The sequence below is a fragment of the Toxotes jaculatrix genome, chromosome 1, assembly GCF_017976425.1.
Source record: "Toxotes jaculatrix isolate fToxJac2 chromosome 1, fToxJac2.pri, whole genome shotgun sequence".
Taxonomy (NCBI): Eukaryota; Metazoa; Chordata; class Actinopteri; family Toxotidae; genus Toxotes; species Toxotes jaculatrix.
The window spans coordinates 28,208,258-28,225,543 of NC_054394.1; the positions used below are offsets into that span (position 1 = coordinate 28,208,258).

At 40.4% G+C, this 17,286-nt stretch overlaps 1 protein-coding gene across 1 annotated transcript; it reads right to left on the minus strand.

Annotated features, from left to right (window-relative positions):
* Positions 1–1,270: 1,270 nt before the first annotated feature.
* On the minus strand, positions 1,271–3,166 carry lrrc4cb (leucine rich repeat containing 4C, genome duplicate b). Its single transcript, XM_041038761.1, has one exon. It carries the CDS (start codon positions 3,164–3,166, stop codon positions 1,271–1,273), a length of 1,896 nt encoding a protein of 631 aa, XP_040894695.1.
* Positions 3,167–17,286: the final 14,120 nt, after the last annotated feature.

Sequence of the window (17,286 nt, forward strand, 5' to 3'; positions counted from 1 at the left end):
TTCCTAGCTGCTTCACTGACTATGTTAGCCTCGTCTGTGTTAGTCTGACAGGGTCACACTACATTACAAAGCAGCCTCATTTGCCTCTTTATCTGTACTAACAGATGGACTATCAGTGCCCAAGCTCGTGTGACCCTGGGGTGATGGCAAGGTAACGCGACACTGAGTGGACGTAGATCATTACTGGGTTAACAGGGAGGCTACAGACCGCAGCCTTATGCTCCCCTTCATTTTCCCAAGCAATATTCTGCCGTCGTACAGCACATGCCGGCGGATAAAGCGAGACAAATGAGACATGGCGAGGGGTGAGGAACGTGCCTGAGCTAAGTGACAGAGAGACAATCAAAGAAGCAAGAGGACATGGAGGAAAAGAGAGTGGGGGGAGAGCAGGACGAGGGTAGACAGGGAATATGGAGAATTCAGAGACAGAAGAAGAGAGAAGGAGTGGAAAGACAGAAAGTAATAATAAGTAAGTAGTAAAGGTAGAAGAGTAAAGAAAAGGTAGGAGGAGGAGTGGGAGCAAGAACTTAATCTTAATTAAAGTGAAGGATGTATGTCTGTTGTTTAGGAGCCACAGGGGAAATGCACATTTACTCATTTGGCTGCTTTGCTCCTCAGGCATGCTGGCTTCACTGTGATATCATCCAGAGCTGTGTCATTAAAAGATCTCATTTTGTGCTGAGTGACAGCTAGAATATGATGGCAATGAAAATAAACCCATTTTATGTTTTGTCTCATAAACCTCTGCCAAATTGGACATGGTTTACTTAACAACTAGGAAATAAATGCTTCTAAATACTACTGCAATGTCCCTCTACAAGACATATTATTATCAGGTAAAATCAAAGTATTAAATTAATGGCAATGCATTAATTTTAGTATAAGGCCAATTTCTACATTGGGCTTCATGAGATGCCTTTCATACATTTTATATTCACTTCTAGAAAACCATTCTTTCCCTTGTGCAGTATTACACAGAGAGAGAGAGAGAGAAATAAAAGGAGCTAAAAAGCTATCACAAATTGTTTTTCTTCATTTAGCCACTAGACATACTTTTAATAATAATAATAATTTAATAATAATCTTTGTTTTTGTAAAGACACTTGTTAAAGTATCATATGTCGTCCCTTTGCCAAATGCTGATTTATCGCCATTATTGACATCAACTCTGTCAAGTCAATGTCATTTTGATTTCTTTTATCTTCATGTTTTGGTCCATTGTACTCCAAGTATGAAACTGCTGATACTGGATATTTAGTCAAATTCAAGATCAGATTTGGGTCTCTTGTACATTGTCTTTTGAGCAGGCTTGAATCAGTAAAGGTTCCTGTGTGGCTGAGCTGTGTATGGTACTGAGCATAGGAGGGTGGTGGTAAGTGCTCTTGTAGGTGTTGTAGTGGTTGTAGTGCTCCAGAGGGGGCAGCGATAGGTGTCTCTCCATGGCAGCGACACCTGCAAGCTCTTCTTCAACAGTAATGACCTCCATGGAGGAGGCAGGGCCATCAGGATCCTGCTGGTTATGCTGTTTCCTCATCTTGTAGAAAATAACCAGCAGAACAGCAGCCATAAGCGTGATGGCCACGAAGCAGCCGATGATAATTTTGGTGGTTTTCATCACTTCATCCAAGCCATTCATGGCTCCCTCTCCATCCAGATCAAGAACTGGAATGGTGTAAGTCCGCTCTGTTGTCCTGGTTGAAACAGGTGTACCTTTTGTTGTTGAGGATGACACCCAGCCAAATGGGGGAAGAGGCGTTTGGCTATCATCTCCCGGGGTCTCAATGGTCTCCACGGTGACTGTGGTGAAGTAGGTCACCCCGCTGTTTTCCACCGAAGTGACATTAAGCACAGCGGAGGCAGAAATGTTGCCTGCTGTGTTGCTGACCATACAGGTGTAAGTCCCAGTGTCCTGCATTGTGACGCTAGTAAAGTTCAGAGTCCCGTCATTGAGTACAGACAAACGCACCTTGTAAGCCCCATGTGTCACCAATGAGCCGTTTGGCGTAAGCCAGCTGATGGATGTCAGCGAGCTTGTGCGACATTTAAGCTCTGCACCCATGCCTTCTGTCACATTCAAGTCACTGGGTGGCTCCACAATGACAGGAACATCACACTGGAAGTAGCTGTGGTCCAGTTCCCCAATGTAGCGACCTTTAAAAACTGCAGGAGTATGGCAACGGGCACAGCAGCTGGTATTGGCAGGTACTGTTTCCTTCAGCCACCAGCTGAGCCACAAGATATCACAGTTGCAGTTCCAAGGGTTGTGGTGGAGGTGGACCCGCTCCAGGCGATGCAACGGTGTGAAGAGGTCATGTGGTAGAAAGGTGAGGTTGTTGTGAGCCAGGTTGAGCTCCACCAGTGACTGAAGGTCATCAAAGGAATTCCTCTCTATAGTTTGGATCTGGGCATGCATCATCCACAGCTTCTGGAGGTTCACTAATCCTGTAAATGAGCTGGGTTTGATAACAGAGAGCTGGTTTCCTGACATTTCTAGCTCTTCAAGCCTGACCAAAGGTAAGATGTTGGGGATCTCCTTGAGGTTGCACATTCCCAGGTTCAGATAGCGCAGGTTGCTCAAGTCCTTGAAGGCTCCGTCAGAAATGTAGGAGAGACGTTTGAGCTCACCTAGATCTAGCCTTCGAAGCGAGGGGACCCGGTTGAAGGCATAAGATGGTATACTTTCGATGGGGTTGTTCCGTAGCCACAATTCCTTTAGCTTGGACAAGTATTCAAATGCTCCATTGGGGATTGTCGTGAGCCGATTATCAAAGAGCTCCAAGGTGTTGAGACTGGCCAGCCCATTGAAGGCGCCAATTTCTATGCTGCGGATGTGGTTCTTGCTCAGCTGCAGGATCTCCAGATGGCGCAGATGTTTAAAACTGTCCACCTTGATGACCTGGATGAGGTTGTCCTGGAGGTTCAGGTAGCGAGTGTTGGTAGAAATGCCATCTGGGACATCCCGTAGACTGCGGCGGGTGCATATGACTTTGCTGAACTGGTTACTGCATGAGCAGACAGAAGGACAGGTCTGAGCCCGAACCAGCCCAGCCACTACCAAGATCTGAAGGGCCAAAAGCAGCACAAAGAGGGGGTTGGACAGCGCCCCCTTCAGCCTACGACCTCTCATTGTCTGGCGCAGGAGGGAGGAGATCATTTTGTTCAGCATTCATAGTTCATCTGCTGTTTGAGTTCTCTGCAACAAGAAAAAAAAAAGAATAAGATTTAGCAAACACAAAGTAGAAGGGAGTACACAGTTGATATAGCTGCTGTGAGTTGTAGTTGTCTTTGACTCAGTACAAGATCTTTTTCAGTGCTGAATTGATTATTTGGCAGAAAATTAACTGACAACAAAAACATTTGCTTTTTTCAGTTTCTCAAATGTGAACAGTTGCCACTCTTGTATGTTTTATATGATTGTAAAATGAATATGTTTGGGATTTGGACTGATGGTCAGATGAAACAAACTACTCAAAGATGTAAGTCGGAGCTCAATCAACAGATTAATTGATATTGACAATAATCATTACTTGCGGCCCTAATCTATTTATCCAGTACAACGTGCATAGAATGACAAACAAGCAAGAGCAAGATGAATTAAAAGCTTCAACTAATTGTCAATATTTCCCATCTGTGGAGCATAACAAGCTTTTTGTTAGCTCCCTAACCCTGGATTGCCCCAGATTTCCAGACTTCACAGAAGCTGATACATCTACACTGGAGACTGAAAATGAAAAACGAGAACTTAGCGTCTGTCTCCCATTCGAGCAGGACCTGTGAATTTCTTGTAAGCCCTTTACTCATTGAAATCCTAAGCCTGGAATTATTTAATACACAAAGCCTTAGTCATGAACATTTTAAAAGAAAGAGGGAAATCTGTTGATGTCACTGGGACCCAGTTGCTTTAGGACAAGGCAAGTCACTGACACCAAAGAATTACACTGAGTGAATGTGGCTCTGCACTGTCACAAATACTGTCTGAGTGCCACTGAGGAATTTGTACAGAACATCTGTCAATTCTAAAAACAATGCAAAACGCAGTGCAACTTGTAAAATGGCAAAACAAAAAGGAAATCAAACAAATTCATCTCGGCTTGCTTGAAATTGTGCCATGGCTTATAACTTCATATAAAATACAACAATATAGTAACAAAATCATTGATAAATGTTATTCATTGATAAAACAATGGAGGTTATTTTTCACTATTTCGACTTTGTACTATATTATATTATATGTTGCGGCCTGTTTACTTCGTGCGATTCAGTTCCTGTGCTTTCCAAAAACCGAATTTTTCATTGATTCATGATTAATGCTCTTCTTATTCAAAGCGGCATTGCTGTGCTGTTTACTTCATCACGATCCAATTTATCGTCACACCAAAATCCCTGACAAACAGTGTGAATCAAGAGTGTGAAGAGGTCTGATATTGTCCTTGCATAACTATAGCAGAATTTATTATCTCACAAATCAAGTGAGTAACAAGAAACTCGTTACTCTGTTATCTTAGATTAGATGAAATTAGATTAGACTAGTCCATTCAGCCAAAGTGTCTAGGAATATGCCTGGGTATGCTCAAGATAAAAATAGACCAAGACATTCATACACATACAGTACAGCCTGTACCTCCCACTTCCACACAGCAGTGTTGATGCGCTGCTATCGCCCCTTATCTTCTGCCCACAAAGATGGTAACCTACACATAAATCAATACATAATATATACCTATCACATATGCTGTGAAATTATAATATATGACAGCATTGTGTCAAGTTGTGCTATTAAGTGATGCAGATACTGTAGTTCAGTGCAGTTAATGCCTTTGCCAAGAGCAAAGCACTCTTGCCTAGTGCAAAAAACATTAACCTTCCCTACTGAGTCCTTAGATTTAAGTATTCTCCTTTTCTCTTTTCTGCTCTTCCAACTCAAGCTATCTGTTAATCATCTCTTTCCGTCAACCCACGGCCGAGATGAAACGAGTATATTATGACAGGTGTTTTTTAAACTGTAAAAATTGTTAACTGAAGTGGAAATGTTCTCCGGTGAGGATGAATGGCTGACTTAATCAGGAGAAATGAGTCTACATGTGGCTTGGTTTTGCACCAGCCAGCCTGCCACGCCAGCCGTGGTGTAGAGAGTCTGCAGAGAGACGAGCCTCTGCTGGGGAATCAGATCGAATGAGGCCTCCCACTGGCAGGAGCTCATTTCGTCTGGCTGGAATTACAACAACCCTGCGCTGCCACCTAAGAGAAGAAAATGTCAGACATGACAAATTCACTGAAAGAGATTATCGGCCGTCAATAAAACATCTCCATTTGCGTTACCGCGGGAATACGTAAAGAAAAATAGTAAATTCAGGATTGAGCATGTTGATCTACCACTCAGGGTAATTGTATCTTTGGCTTCATGCCTTCTTCATAAAATCATAATCAGCACAGAATGCTTCATTACATAAAGAGATGGCACATACATTGCAGAAGGAAAAAAAATTCACTTCTAACATCCCTCTTCCCTTTGTTGGTGCAACACTGCGTGGATTAATTTCATCTAGGCACGCTCAACATGTATTCAGAGCCACTGAAAGCAGTGGCTGCTTACATCTAAAATCCTGCCAGCAACATAAAAACACACCCACCCTTACTTTTCTGCTTCTGCACCAGCAGCCACTGGCATTATGTCTGACACCACTGTGATTTGCCAAATTCATTTGTTATAATGAGTTTGTTGGAAAAGAGCTAGGGTAACATATGTCTCAATCAGGGTGCACATAGCAAGGAGACCGTAATATAAAGTAGAGTATTTCAGAGCATCAGGGCACTTAAATTACAATGTCAGATGATTAGAGTCTGTCACTGTTGTGCACTGCAAACAACAACATTCTGATCCCAACTAGTGAAATGCGTTAGCTTGGACATTCCCACACACCAGGGAAGCAAGCTTGGCAGTTTACGATGCAAAGACCTAAATAACGGAGCGTCTCCCAATCAAGAAATTAAGTAACACCTCATGTCCAGAAAAAGATTCTCAGATTTGTGTTGTCATTGTGTGAATATGAGAAGAAATGTGTTAAAACTGTTCCCCATAGGCCAAATTGAGGAAGATAATACGTCAGAGAGGAGGAAATGTTGCATTATTGAACAGTTTGCTTTGCAGTCACATTTTGATTTTGTTATTTGTTTTAGCTTGTTGGCATATTTAGCATTTCCCCCTAAGAGTTCTAAAGGGAATTCGTTTCATGTACAATCGAACTGTTCCAACCAAGTGACAAAAAAAATGAACATCTCAATTTGCTCTTCCACCATCAGACGAAAAAAAGTCACATGTTCAGCAGTAAGTGTGCTAATCTCATGTCTAGCACAAGGTTTTATTATTGATATGATCACAGTTAATACCTGATGTTATTAACACTCGACTGCTTAATATACCCTCAGGAATCACAAATCATCTCCTTCACCTCCTACATTCTCAAAAAGCAGAGTTTTCTATATTCCTACATGACGTGTAATATTATGTTATAATAACTGTAGTGGAAAGACCATGACAGAATGCTTATTCATCTCATAATTTATTACAATATTCGGGGCAAGAAAAAACATCAAAACAAAGGCCAAGTAAATTAAGTCACATTTACTAGACAATTACTGATCACAGCCATTTGCAGTCGATCCAGTGAGTGTGAAATTGATGGAGTAATATGAAATCTGAAGTAATGTGAAATCTAGCAAGTCTCACATTATGATAAAGAAAGAAGCCTATGGCCACTAAGAAGGCTGTCTGATGAACTAAATGTCATCTTGCTAATTCATTCAACACATTACTGATTCATTACATTTGCATACGTTTGTTGCATGTCTTGTTTTAACCTCATTTATGCTGATGTTGTAACCTCACAGGCCATCTGTGTCTTACAAGGCCTGTGTACAATGTGCCTAGGAGATACAGATGGATAACAGGTTTGTTGTGTCAGTGTTTAAAATGATGACACAAATCTTGAGTAGTGATAAATATATTAGCATAAATGCTGCATGTAAGAACAACACAAGATAGTATGTTAAAGGTGGAGGTCGAGGATGCTCTAAGTTTTTTTTATTTTCAACTAATGCTAGAGAAAGACCAAAAAACAAAGTGTTCCAGTCCATCTGTTGGTACAACAGTGTGTGTGGCACTCAGCTCAGTGCCTATTTATTCATACTCAAGGTGTAAACCTTCGTTATCACAAATCACTTGTCTTTTTTTTCTAAATAATTAAATATCTTTGGATTTTGAACTGTTAATGATGGGCATTTTTTCAACACTTTGTGCTATTTTATAGAAAAAAACTTTAATGATTAACTAGGAAAATAATAGGCAGATTAACTGATAATAAAAATAATAAAGTGCAGCCCTAAAATAAAAAGCAAACAAGTTCTTGCAGATTAGATGCTGCAGATAAAACATGCAAACTGTGTTTTAATCTTGCATTTAAGTCAACAGCTGTCTTACATTTAGAAAATTGCAAAATATGGTCCAGTGAGGTGGATGGACTGTTTTCTTGCCATGACAGATTAAGAAAATACTGGCTATAAGCTTTGTAGTATATTATGTACTGTGGTCCAAAATCCTGCACCTGTATGGAGCTTTATTTCTGGAGTGTTGTTGTGCTGCTTAGTTAATAACACATTATTAGCCTACATCTATGTAAACAGCCGAGCAATAATTATTTGATTTGTTAAGTTGCTAATTTGATTTCATGACAGAGACCATCTGTTGTGTCGCTTCACGCTGTAAAAGTGAAGGCAAGACGTTTAAATCCAAGACTTTGTGAAAAATCTGTGTGCTGCAGAGTGTGTGTGCGTGTGTGCATGCAATTTGTTATAAAACTGGGGCAGTATTTAAAATCTTGCGCTGGGGGCCGTCATAACTCGCAGCCACTGCTGCTGCCATCTCAATCTGACATGCAGACTGAGAGTGCTTCACTCTCCAGTCCTGCACCACCTGAAAGGATAAAGACAATTCCCCTCCCCCACCCTGCCTTCAATACTCAGAGTGCTGGTGTTAGGGAAATAAATCTGGGAGGCTGTTGGGTGCTGCTGACTTATCAGCCAAACTCTATTCTTTTAACAGGAACAGAAATGATGGCCCTTGCATTGACCGGGCGAGTCTCTGAACAGCAAAAATAAAGTGTATTTTCTTGAACATTTTTTATTCTCTTGGGATAGCGTTATCCAACTATTTTTTTTTTTTACTTTTGTCACTGTCTTGCTTCCTGCAGCCAATTTGAAACAGTCTATGCCTGTAGCTTGGGTAAATTCAGGTTGTATAGAGTACAGGCCTTACTGCAGCCATCATATGCATCATAATGTTTGGTATGTTGTCATGTTGAAGTTGTGGCATAATCACATCTTCCATTTCCTGTAGCTGTTAATGCCCGGTATATTTTTTTAATTTGCCATTTGCCTTTGTCAGTGGGTTTGGTCGGGCCAGTTGTTGTAGGAATGATGCTTTGAAAGAAATGACTTTTTGCACTGGTCATGTTTAGTCAGTGTTATAAACAGGATGTGTTGGCAGTGCAGCACATCTTTGCTCTGGATTACAGCCCACTGATGCAATACATGGAAGTCTGGATCACAAAAAAAAAAAGAATGATGCAATCCATGTTTTGGTGTTGATTATTTCTTTAGCAACACCCTGCGTTGAATATTACTGCCAAAAACTGTATGGAGAAATCATTCTTTCAGCTTTGAAGCCAAAATGAAACCAAATAATTTCTGTGCCTTCAATCTGATCATTCAAAGTACAACTGACAGCAGCCACGCTATTTCATTTTCAAGGTAATGAAAGTAACATGAACATCCTGGCAAAATTGCAGAAGTACAACTGTCTGGCGCCGCAATATTTCATTTTCAGGGGAGTCAAGGTAACATCATCCTGATTGCACGGGAGATTCTATGTTGAAAGACGTTTTAGAGTCACTGATTCGGCTGCAGACACGGAATGGAAAGAAATGTGTAAACAAGGTCATACTATTGGGCTACGCTAAAGTGTTTTCTCTCATCTGTTTCAAGATGATGTTCTTGAAGATGTGTTGGTGAAGAGGAGGAGTGGGTCTCAGCTATAGGGTACAGGATGCTATAATGATTGCCGGGACACTCCAGATTTAGTAAAGCTCACAAAATGTGTTACTCACACTTGATAGCAAGAGCCAAAATGTGTTTTAATTCTATGCATTACATTTACAGCAACTCTTAGTCATTTTGGAGAGCCTAATACAGTATAATTGGATTTTGTGAATGCTTTCACATAAAAGCCCCACTGGTTATTTTAATATTAAAGCTACATTAATTGCTTTTGGACACTAGGGGGCACATAAACATGAAAACGAACGGAGTGATACACTGGTGCAACCAATCAGCAAATACTTAAGCCATAGGATTCCAAACAATGAGCTAGAACAGGCTAAAAAGCTTCATGTAACTGCAGAGTTGGCGGACATTACTCCACAATTTCAGCTCTGCAAGAAACTTGTTTCATTTCACACAGAGTAATTTCATTTAATGTTTCAAAAAAAAAAGTATTGATTAAGCTTTAGGGTGACATTAGGGTTTATGCTCAGAAAGCTCAGAGCCTAATACAGGCATGTGGATCAAAAATGCTGTGTAAATAGAAAACCAGTCCATTTCCCACACTTACTTATCCTGTGCAGGCTCATTGGGGGCTGGAGTCTACCCAGTTCACCATATACAGAAAATATTACTAGTAATTTATTACCAGAATTGTTGCCATTGTTTTGCTGAATGTTAGATAAGAAAAAGTTTATGTTTACTCCGACCAACAAAAGGGAACAGACGGTAATCTAGGTCTCTTCATCATGATATGATGAGAAAAGAGGTGGCACAGCTGACCCTCTGACCTGAGCTTAACGTCTGCCATCCCCTCAGGGCAGCAGCGCTCCCAGATGGCACGATCATATTATTGAAAATCATCATGATTTTTGATGACCAGGCTCATTTTCTCCAGTCTGTGATGGAACGAGATTAAATTGAAATAAAGGCAAAATTGAGAGCAATCAAACTGCCATCTGGAATTATGGTCAGACAGACAATCACTGCGAGGACAAAAACCTATAGACACATTTTAATTTGCTGTCAGGCAATATGCTGCGGTATTATGTCTGAAAACAGCACAAAAGACATTTTTAATCAATCTCTTGTTTCTGATGAGAAATGTAATATTATTATCAGCCATCCCGCCACTTTGTCCTACAGACTGGTGACTGCAGTCTCGGCTAGTGATAGTCATATTTTATTCCCTTTTGCTTATTGAATGGCTTTGAAATTGCGATGACGCATATTTCAAACTTTTGAGGACAGTGAGAAAAGCAAAGCAGTGAGCGGACAAGTATCATTTTTATAGTACTATTAAATGACATTTGGTCTGACATTGGTTTAAAAATATTAAACCGCTGCTTAAAAAGCATGTAAAATGCCAGACATTTATTTTTAAGACAATCCTCTTTTTCCCTGAAGTGGGAGTTATAATAAACCATGCTGAGTAGTTACAGCTAGTGTTAAGAAAGTATACCTGAGTGCAACTGTTTTTTCAGGGATTTGCACTTGAATTACCTCTTGTGTTATGGTGTTAAAGAGCATCACATTATATAGAATTCAGAGTTCCTGCATGTTATTTCATGTGCCTTCATTCCAGGTAAGTACGGGAGGGTTCCTGTCTTGTGGCACTTCTGAAAAGAAGGAGAGCGAGAAGGTAAAGAGACACCTTTCAAGTGATAATTCAATTCCTATTCACGTATTGCCTTATGCCGCCTCCATTATGATAATTGCATGGGCTAAATAATCTGCAGGGACCTCAGTGTTCAAATGCACTCTGCCAAGGCTCTGTCTGGTCTCTGCAAAGGGATTAAGACAGGATGCCCTGGGTGGCAGACTGACTGAATGCGAGGGCGCTCTTAGTATTCGTGTCACTTGTCTAGCCCACCAATCTGCTCCCATGACTGCGTTCCTAAAAAGAGATCTGCAGGATCGGCCAACTGTAGGTGGAAGGGCATCGCGGCAGAGTCGAGGCCGACTGGACTAAAGGAAAACATGGCACAGTGAAGTATGTTGAAGCATGACTCAGGCAGCAGGGGCAGTCTTGGTAATTGGTTACACAGCTATGTACTAATGCTCTCCCCTCAGAACATTTTGGAAAACTGTGGAAACACATTCCCTCCACATGCAGTGCATAAAAGCAGGTGGCAGCCTGGCTTTAGGTAGGTGAGTACACACAGCCGGCAGCGGTGGCAGAATAATGAGCTGCACACACCCCGTAAGCTGCCTTCTTACGGTAGTTAAACAGATCACTGCTTTAGCTGAGGATTTGTGTGATTGGTGAAGTGGGTGAACATGCAGCTGAGGACCAAAGCTGGGCTTCCAGAAAAAGAATTCTGAATGAGCTAATGACACTCATTTTGTTTGAAAGATCAATTATTAAATATTTAATTAAAAAGGTTCCACATTACAGTGATGTCCTTGTTACATTTTATGCTTCATCAGTGGAACTTGGCTCTTTGCAAATGTGTTAGTAACATATTGAATGTGATTTCTTTCAGGTTCAGAGGCTGTAGAAAGTGGGCCAGGGAGTTGTGTTTTAATGATATAACACGTGCATTTCAAATGTTCATGGCCAGGGACAAAAACTATTTCAGTTTGCAATTTGTAGGAGCCATTGAGATTTCTACCTCACTGTGGCATATCACTGGTATAGTGCTATTCTATGGTAATACCTCCAAAAGGCCAAAATACTGTTATTCATTGTTAGTACTGAGAGAGACAACAGTGTTGTATTAAAAATGACACAATAGCAATGTAGCTTCAATGGCCAGTCTTGGCAGGTTGCCGTTCCCTGCAAAATGCAGAGTGCTCGAAGGGATTAGTTCACTGGAGTGTCCTCTGTTCAGTCACAGCTATTTGCCAATGAATTCCGGCCATTCTAGTTTGCAAATTGACTGAATAGGAGAAGTTGGAGGCATTTCTCTCTCGAGCTTTTGTGTTCACATTGGGGTGACAGGATACTGACAACAGATGGCACCATACGTGGTGCGGTCTTTCGTTCTTTTGTTTAAGATTGCTTCCACTGTTTCTCATTGGAAATTCTTTCTCTGGATTGTGCCCTTTGTCTATCAGTATGTGCGGAGTCACGCCTCACGCCTCTTAAAAAGTGCAATGCCGAGGCCATGCATGTAGTCACATTTCCCTATGCTGACACACAGTTGGTATATAACACCTAGGTTATATTAATCATGTGTCGTTACAGTGGCGCGTTGTGTTCGTCTTATAAAAAAGGTGATGGTTCTTTTTTTGCAAAGTAAATCAACTTTGGCTTTGTGTACCATAAAGGCACTGTAAAGATTTGTAAAGCTGCTCTTTTCGCTTTAGAATTTTTAGAAACCACTATACAGTGTAGCCGGTGAATGCATCTTGTTTAGGTTTGTCTGTAGGCTTGACTGGGTTTTGAATTAACTTGACCAAATGTCACAATAAATGGTGTTAGCTAAATAAGATGCTCCTCCTGAATTGCCTTAGCTGCCACAGTAGTATGTAATGGCAAAATTTCAAAGTGGATGTTACTGTTCTGACGCAACAGTGATGGATTACTAAGGCTGATCCCAAGTGTCCTCTCAGAGGCCAGGCTCCAGCTCTCATAATCATGTTTAGAGTCTTAAAAAAAAAATGCCCAAGATGAAAGCTGTAAGGATGTTTCTGCGTAGTTAATGGGCTTCACCATATGAATTGGCCTATATAGTCTAAAAAGCAGACAGCATCCAACCATCTAGGAATGCTTCCATAAAGAGCACACAGTGTGCACCTGTGAGACTATAAGTAGGCTTTTTACACATAATTACCTTTATGTGCACATAAAAAAAAAAAAATAATAAATTGCACTGAAAAGCTTAAATGCAGCAAGAAAATTAATGTCATTATGCTTTGTCATAGAGCATAGGACCAGTTCTTTAATATTCTGCAGCTCAAAAAACTCTAAAAAATTTATATTGTTCTTTACTATGCATTCAGAATCAGGACTATAACACAGATGGAACCGCGTACAGTCACCTCACATTTAATCTAACAAGAGCTACACACACACACACACAAACACAGACACACACGTTCACACAAGAACTGCACAAACATACAGTAAACGGCATATCTTGGTCAAGGATTAAATTCAAGCTAAACCCTTATTTCCCAAATTGCGTAACTGACTCCAATAAAGTGATAACGATGTGATACTTCTATTGATCCCCGCAGTGAAACTCTCTTTTCACTTTGCTCCCTCCAGGGAGGTCAGAGTGTTGGGTCATCTTCACATAGAGCGCCCCTGGAGCTGGCAGCGAGTCAGTGGGGAATCACTGATTTGCTCAAGGGCAGGACAAGAACAGAGAGTACATTACAAGCTCTTTCCTGTTTGGCTACAATAGGAGGGCCATCTTAAATCTCTTCTACTTAGAATATCTTCAAAAGAAACCTCCAGCATCAGACACAGGGCTTCTAGAAGTACAGGGTAGATTTTTATTTGAAGTGAATATTAGGAGAGCACCATTAGGTTGTCCTACTTCGAAGGCAATTTATTCACCTCGTCCTCTATATAGAACAAAAAGAACAATGGGTACTTTTCTTCTTAAAGTATATCCCTGCCGTGTGCCATGATGTATCATATAGGTACCTGATGCCAATAGTGCTAATTAGTATCTCAAAATTGGATCCAGAGCCAGTGTTCCGTGTTGCATATGTGTTGTCATCTGTCAAAGCTGTAGGACATTCCTTTCATAAAGCAACTAGTCCATCCCACTGCAATGATTTACAGCTAGGAAATTAAATTCCCTTTGACCAGATTACTATAATTATCAACCTCACGATGAAGGGTGAACAGAGGATTAAGGTCTGTTTAAAAATAACCCCCCCATCAAATATATTTGGACTCTGTAAATGAAAGCTGAAGAGCAGACATTTTCTCAGTGGTGTGATTTTGATTTTTTTTTTCCCCGCCTCTCCTCTTCTCCCTTTTCTTTTCTCTCTGTTAATCTGCTTTGATAATTCAGCGGCGAATGCGTGAGGCTCTGTGGGAGACCGTCTTAAAGTCAGTCAGAAATCAAAGCAGGGAAAGCAATTATTCAAGTGGCAGTCAACAATTTTGTAAAAGACGGATGTGCACTGTACATAGTCTGTACTGTAGTCTCTCATAAGGACTCAGATCTACCAAGAGGATCACAAATTATCACCATGAGCCATGCTATTGTTCTGCTTGCGCTAGGTCATTTGGAAGGCCTGGGATTTATTGTATTGTTGCAAACATCATGTACCTTTTTAACTTTGTATTTTACGCCGTCGATGATGATCATTATGTCTGGTTTTGATAGATGCGGAGGAAGTGTTCCTGCTTTTTATTATCTACCAAGCCAGCTGCTGAATGCACTAGCTGTGGTGGTGCTAGGTAAGGGGCTGTGTTAGTTCCCTCGCTGCTGATAGCTGATTGATTGTGTGTGGCCAGCGCTGACAACACACAATAGGTAGTCCATCTTGTTTTTCTTTCATTATTTGTTCATAGAGTATGTAAGTCTCAGCTGGCATGCTAATGAGCTGTTTAGGATTGGTGTTGTGCCAAAATTTGTTACCCCCCCCCTCCAAAAATGTATCTCCCTGTTGGTTTGTCCTTGTTTGTCCCTTCGGTTTGTTGTTTTATGTCTTTTTTTTGACACTTCACCAGCAAATTATCATACATAACAGCTAAAGTAATGTATTTTAGACCATAATAAATCACAAACCAGTGTGATCCCTGCACAGTGTGCGGTATGACATTCAAAAGGCCACTTACATTCTTTGTAATCCTGGTGTTTTAATGTTTTAAAAACATTATTGACCATTTCAAAAGATGAATATGAATAAATCCAACGAGGATGAACTTTTTTTTTGCACAACAAACTGTCAGGGGAAAGATTTTATGGGGGAAACAACTTCTCCTGCAACAGCCTTCTAGAGTCTCTAAAAAGCAACTGTGAGGTTTTTTTTCTTGCCAACTTTGCTGACTTTGCATGCCTTTGCAATGCTTTAGTTTTGTAATGTATTATATAGTTATACTGCAAAGTTAACCCACTTAACACTGAGTCTGCTACTCATTACGGTGATGACAATTATGATGTTGATGATGGCATGAATTCCACTGTAAATGAAAATAAGACACTAATTTTACCTTTGTGAATCATGCTGCAGTTGTTAGTCGGCATAAGTCCAATGCCCTGCAGTCCAAGCATCATGTTACAGTACATGCGTCTTTTCACACTTGAACCAGTTAACCTCCGGCTTTAATCCCGAGTTAACATTACCCTGGGTTATCTTTACAGATTTGACACTGTTTATATTTAATCCTGGTTGCCCTGAGGCAGAACGGTCCAGCTGCTGTTGTGCTTGTAATTGTTTATCTGAGGTTGCTTGTTTTTCCGCCCCTTTCGCGATTGTTCCATTCAGGCATGTAGCTTGCTTGACACCAAGCCATGCATTTGTGTTTTTTTCATGAATGTGCATTTTGTACTAGCAGCTATTTATGTCAGGAAAGACTAAATTAATTTTTTTGGCTAAAGCTAGTAGTCACAGTTACTGTTTACAGTATATCATCATGCATGATCTGTAAATTCCCCGCAGGCTTTATAAATGCGTTATGCCTTTTCAGACTGATACCGGTTAAAAAGAACACAATGGCTACAGGTTTGTAAACATGTAAACATTATGTTCATGGTCTTTAATGTGACACATCTTGCAAGGGAAGGCAGTTATTCCTAAAAAGGTCACTCCTTTGGTGGTTTAAACAAATATTAAGCAGTGTTTTTCATGCTCTATTGAATGCGATAATCAATAGAGCATTAATAATCTTTTATTTCAGGAGAGGCACGACTCCATAATTGCAGTTGCATAGCATCTACACAAGTAAGAATAAAGTCTGAAAGCTGATACAGTGCTTTTAGCACAGTAGTTTATTAAAATCCCTTTTCATCAGACCAATTTCAGCTCTGAGTAAAATGATTTTTCTGTATTAGTACAAAACTAGATACATGTATTTCTTAATCTAATCATGACCTGAGTGACAGAGATGTAAAAACATTATGTGTTGTTGTTCTGTGACAGCCAAAGCAACCATAGCTCCAAAATGTCTGATCTTTATTAACTACTATGGACGTCCTTGCTTTAAGTTTAGTGGCAGTGCCTTCTTGGGGTAATCCACTGGGATTTTTAAATTCTGTGGAAGCAGATTTGTCTCAACCCATATTGTAATCTTTATACTTAAAAGAAAATCACCAAATGTGGATTGTTTTTGATAAATATCTGAAACATGGAATAACTCAGGGGCAGCAGAAACAAGTTATGAAAGCAGTACTGATGTATTTTAAGCTGATATGGATGATTTATCAGACAACACATTATATATTGTTATTTAAGTCAGTTAATATAAATCAAATCTTGATAATGAAAGCTGTTACTGTTAAAAAAAGACTTGTAAATGTATCGGTTCTACTGTGAGTAAATCCATCCATCCATTTTCTATAACACTTGTTGCATTCAGTGCCTCAGGGGGCTGGAGCCTGTCCCATCATGCACTGGGTGAGAACCTCCCTGGACAGGTCGCCAGTCTATCACAGTGCTAACACATATAGACAGACAAACACATTCACACCTGCAGGCTATTTAGAGTCTATAGCCCACCAACCTGCATGCCTTTGGACTGTGGGAGGAAGCTGAAGCACATGGAAGAAACAGATGCAGACGCAGGGACAATATGTAAAAAAAAAAATCCACACAGAACCTTTGTGTCTGGAGTTTGCATGTTCTTCGCCAGCTGGCTCGCAGGATAAAACACACAAGCTTCTACTTGTATAATTCAGTATTACATACATTTTCCTATATTTATAGATGTTTGATTATAGATTTTTCTTTTCAATCTCAATTCCATGGAATCTGAAGAAGAAAACACAGAGTACATTGTCTGTTTCTTTCTCCATGTCTGCAGCTCCAACACCTTAATCCTCCATCCTTTTTCACTCTCTTTCCTCGAAGCACCTTTCTCCTTCTCCCTCTCTCCCCTGAGAACCACTATCTGTCTCCCTCTATCCCGGAGCCTTTCTCTGTCTCCGTTTCATTCTCTACTATCATCACTAAATAATTCCTTACAGAGGAAAATCTAATCAAATCTGAGTGAGAGTGAGAAAAGCAGAGATGGAAAGAAACTGTGTGTGTGTGTGTGTGAATCCAACTTGGAGGGGAGGGGGG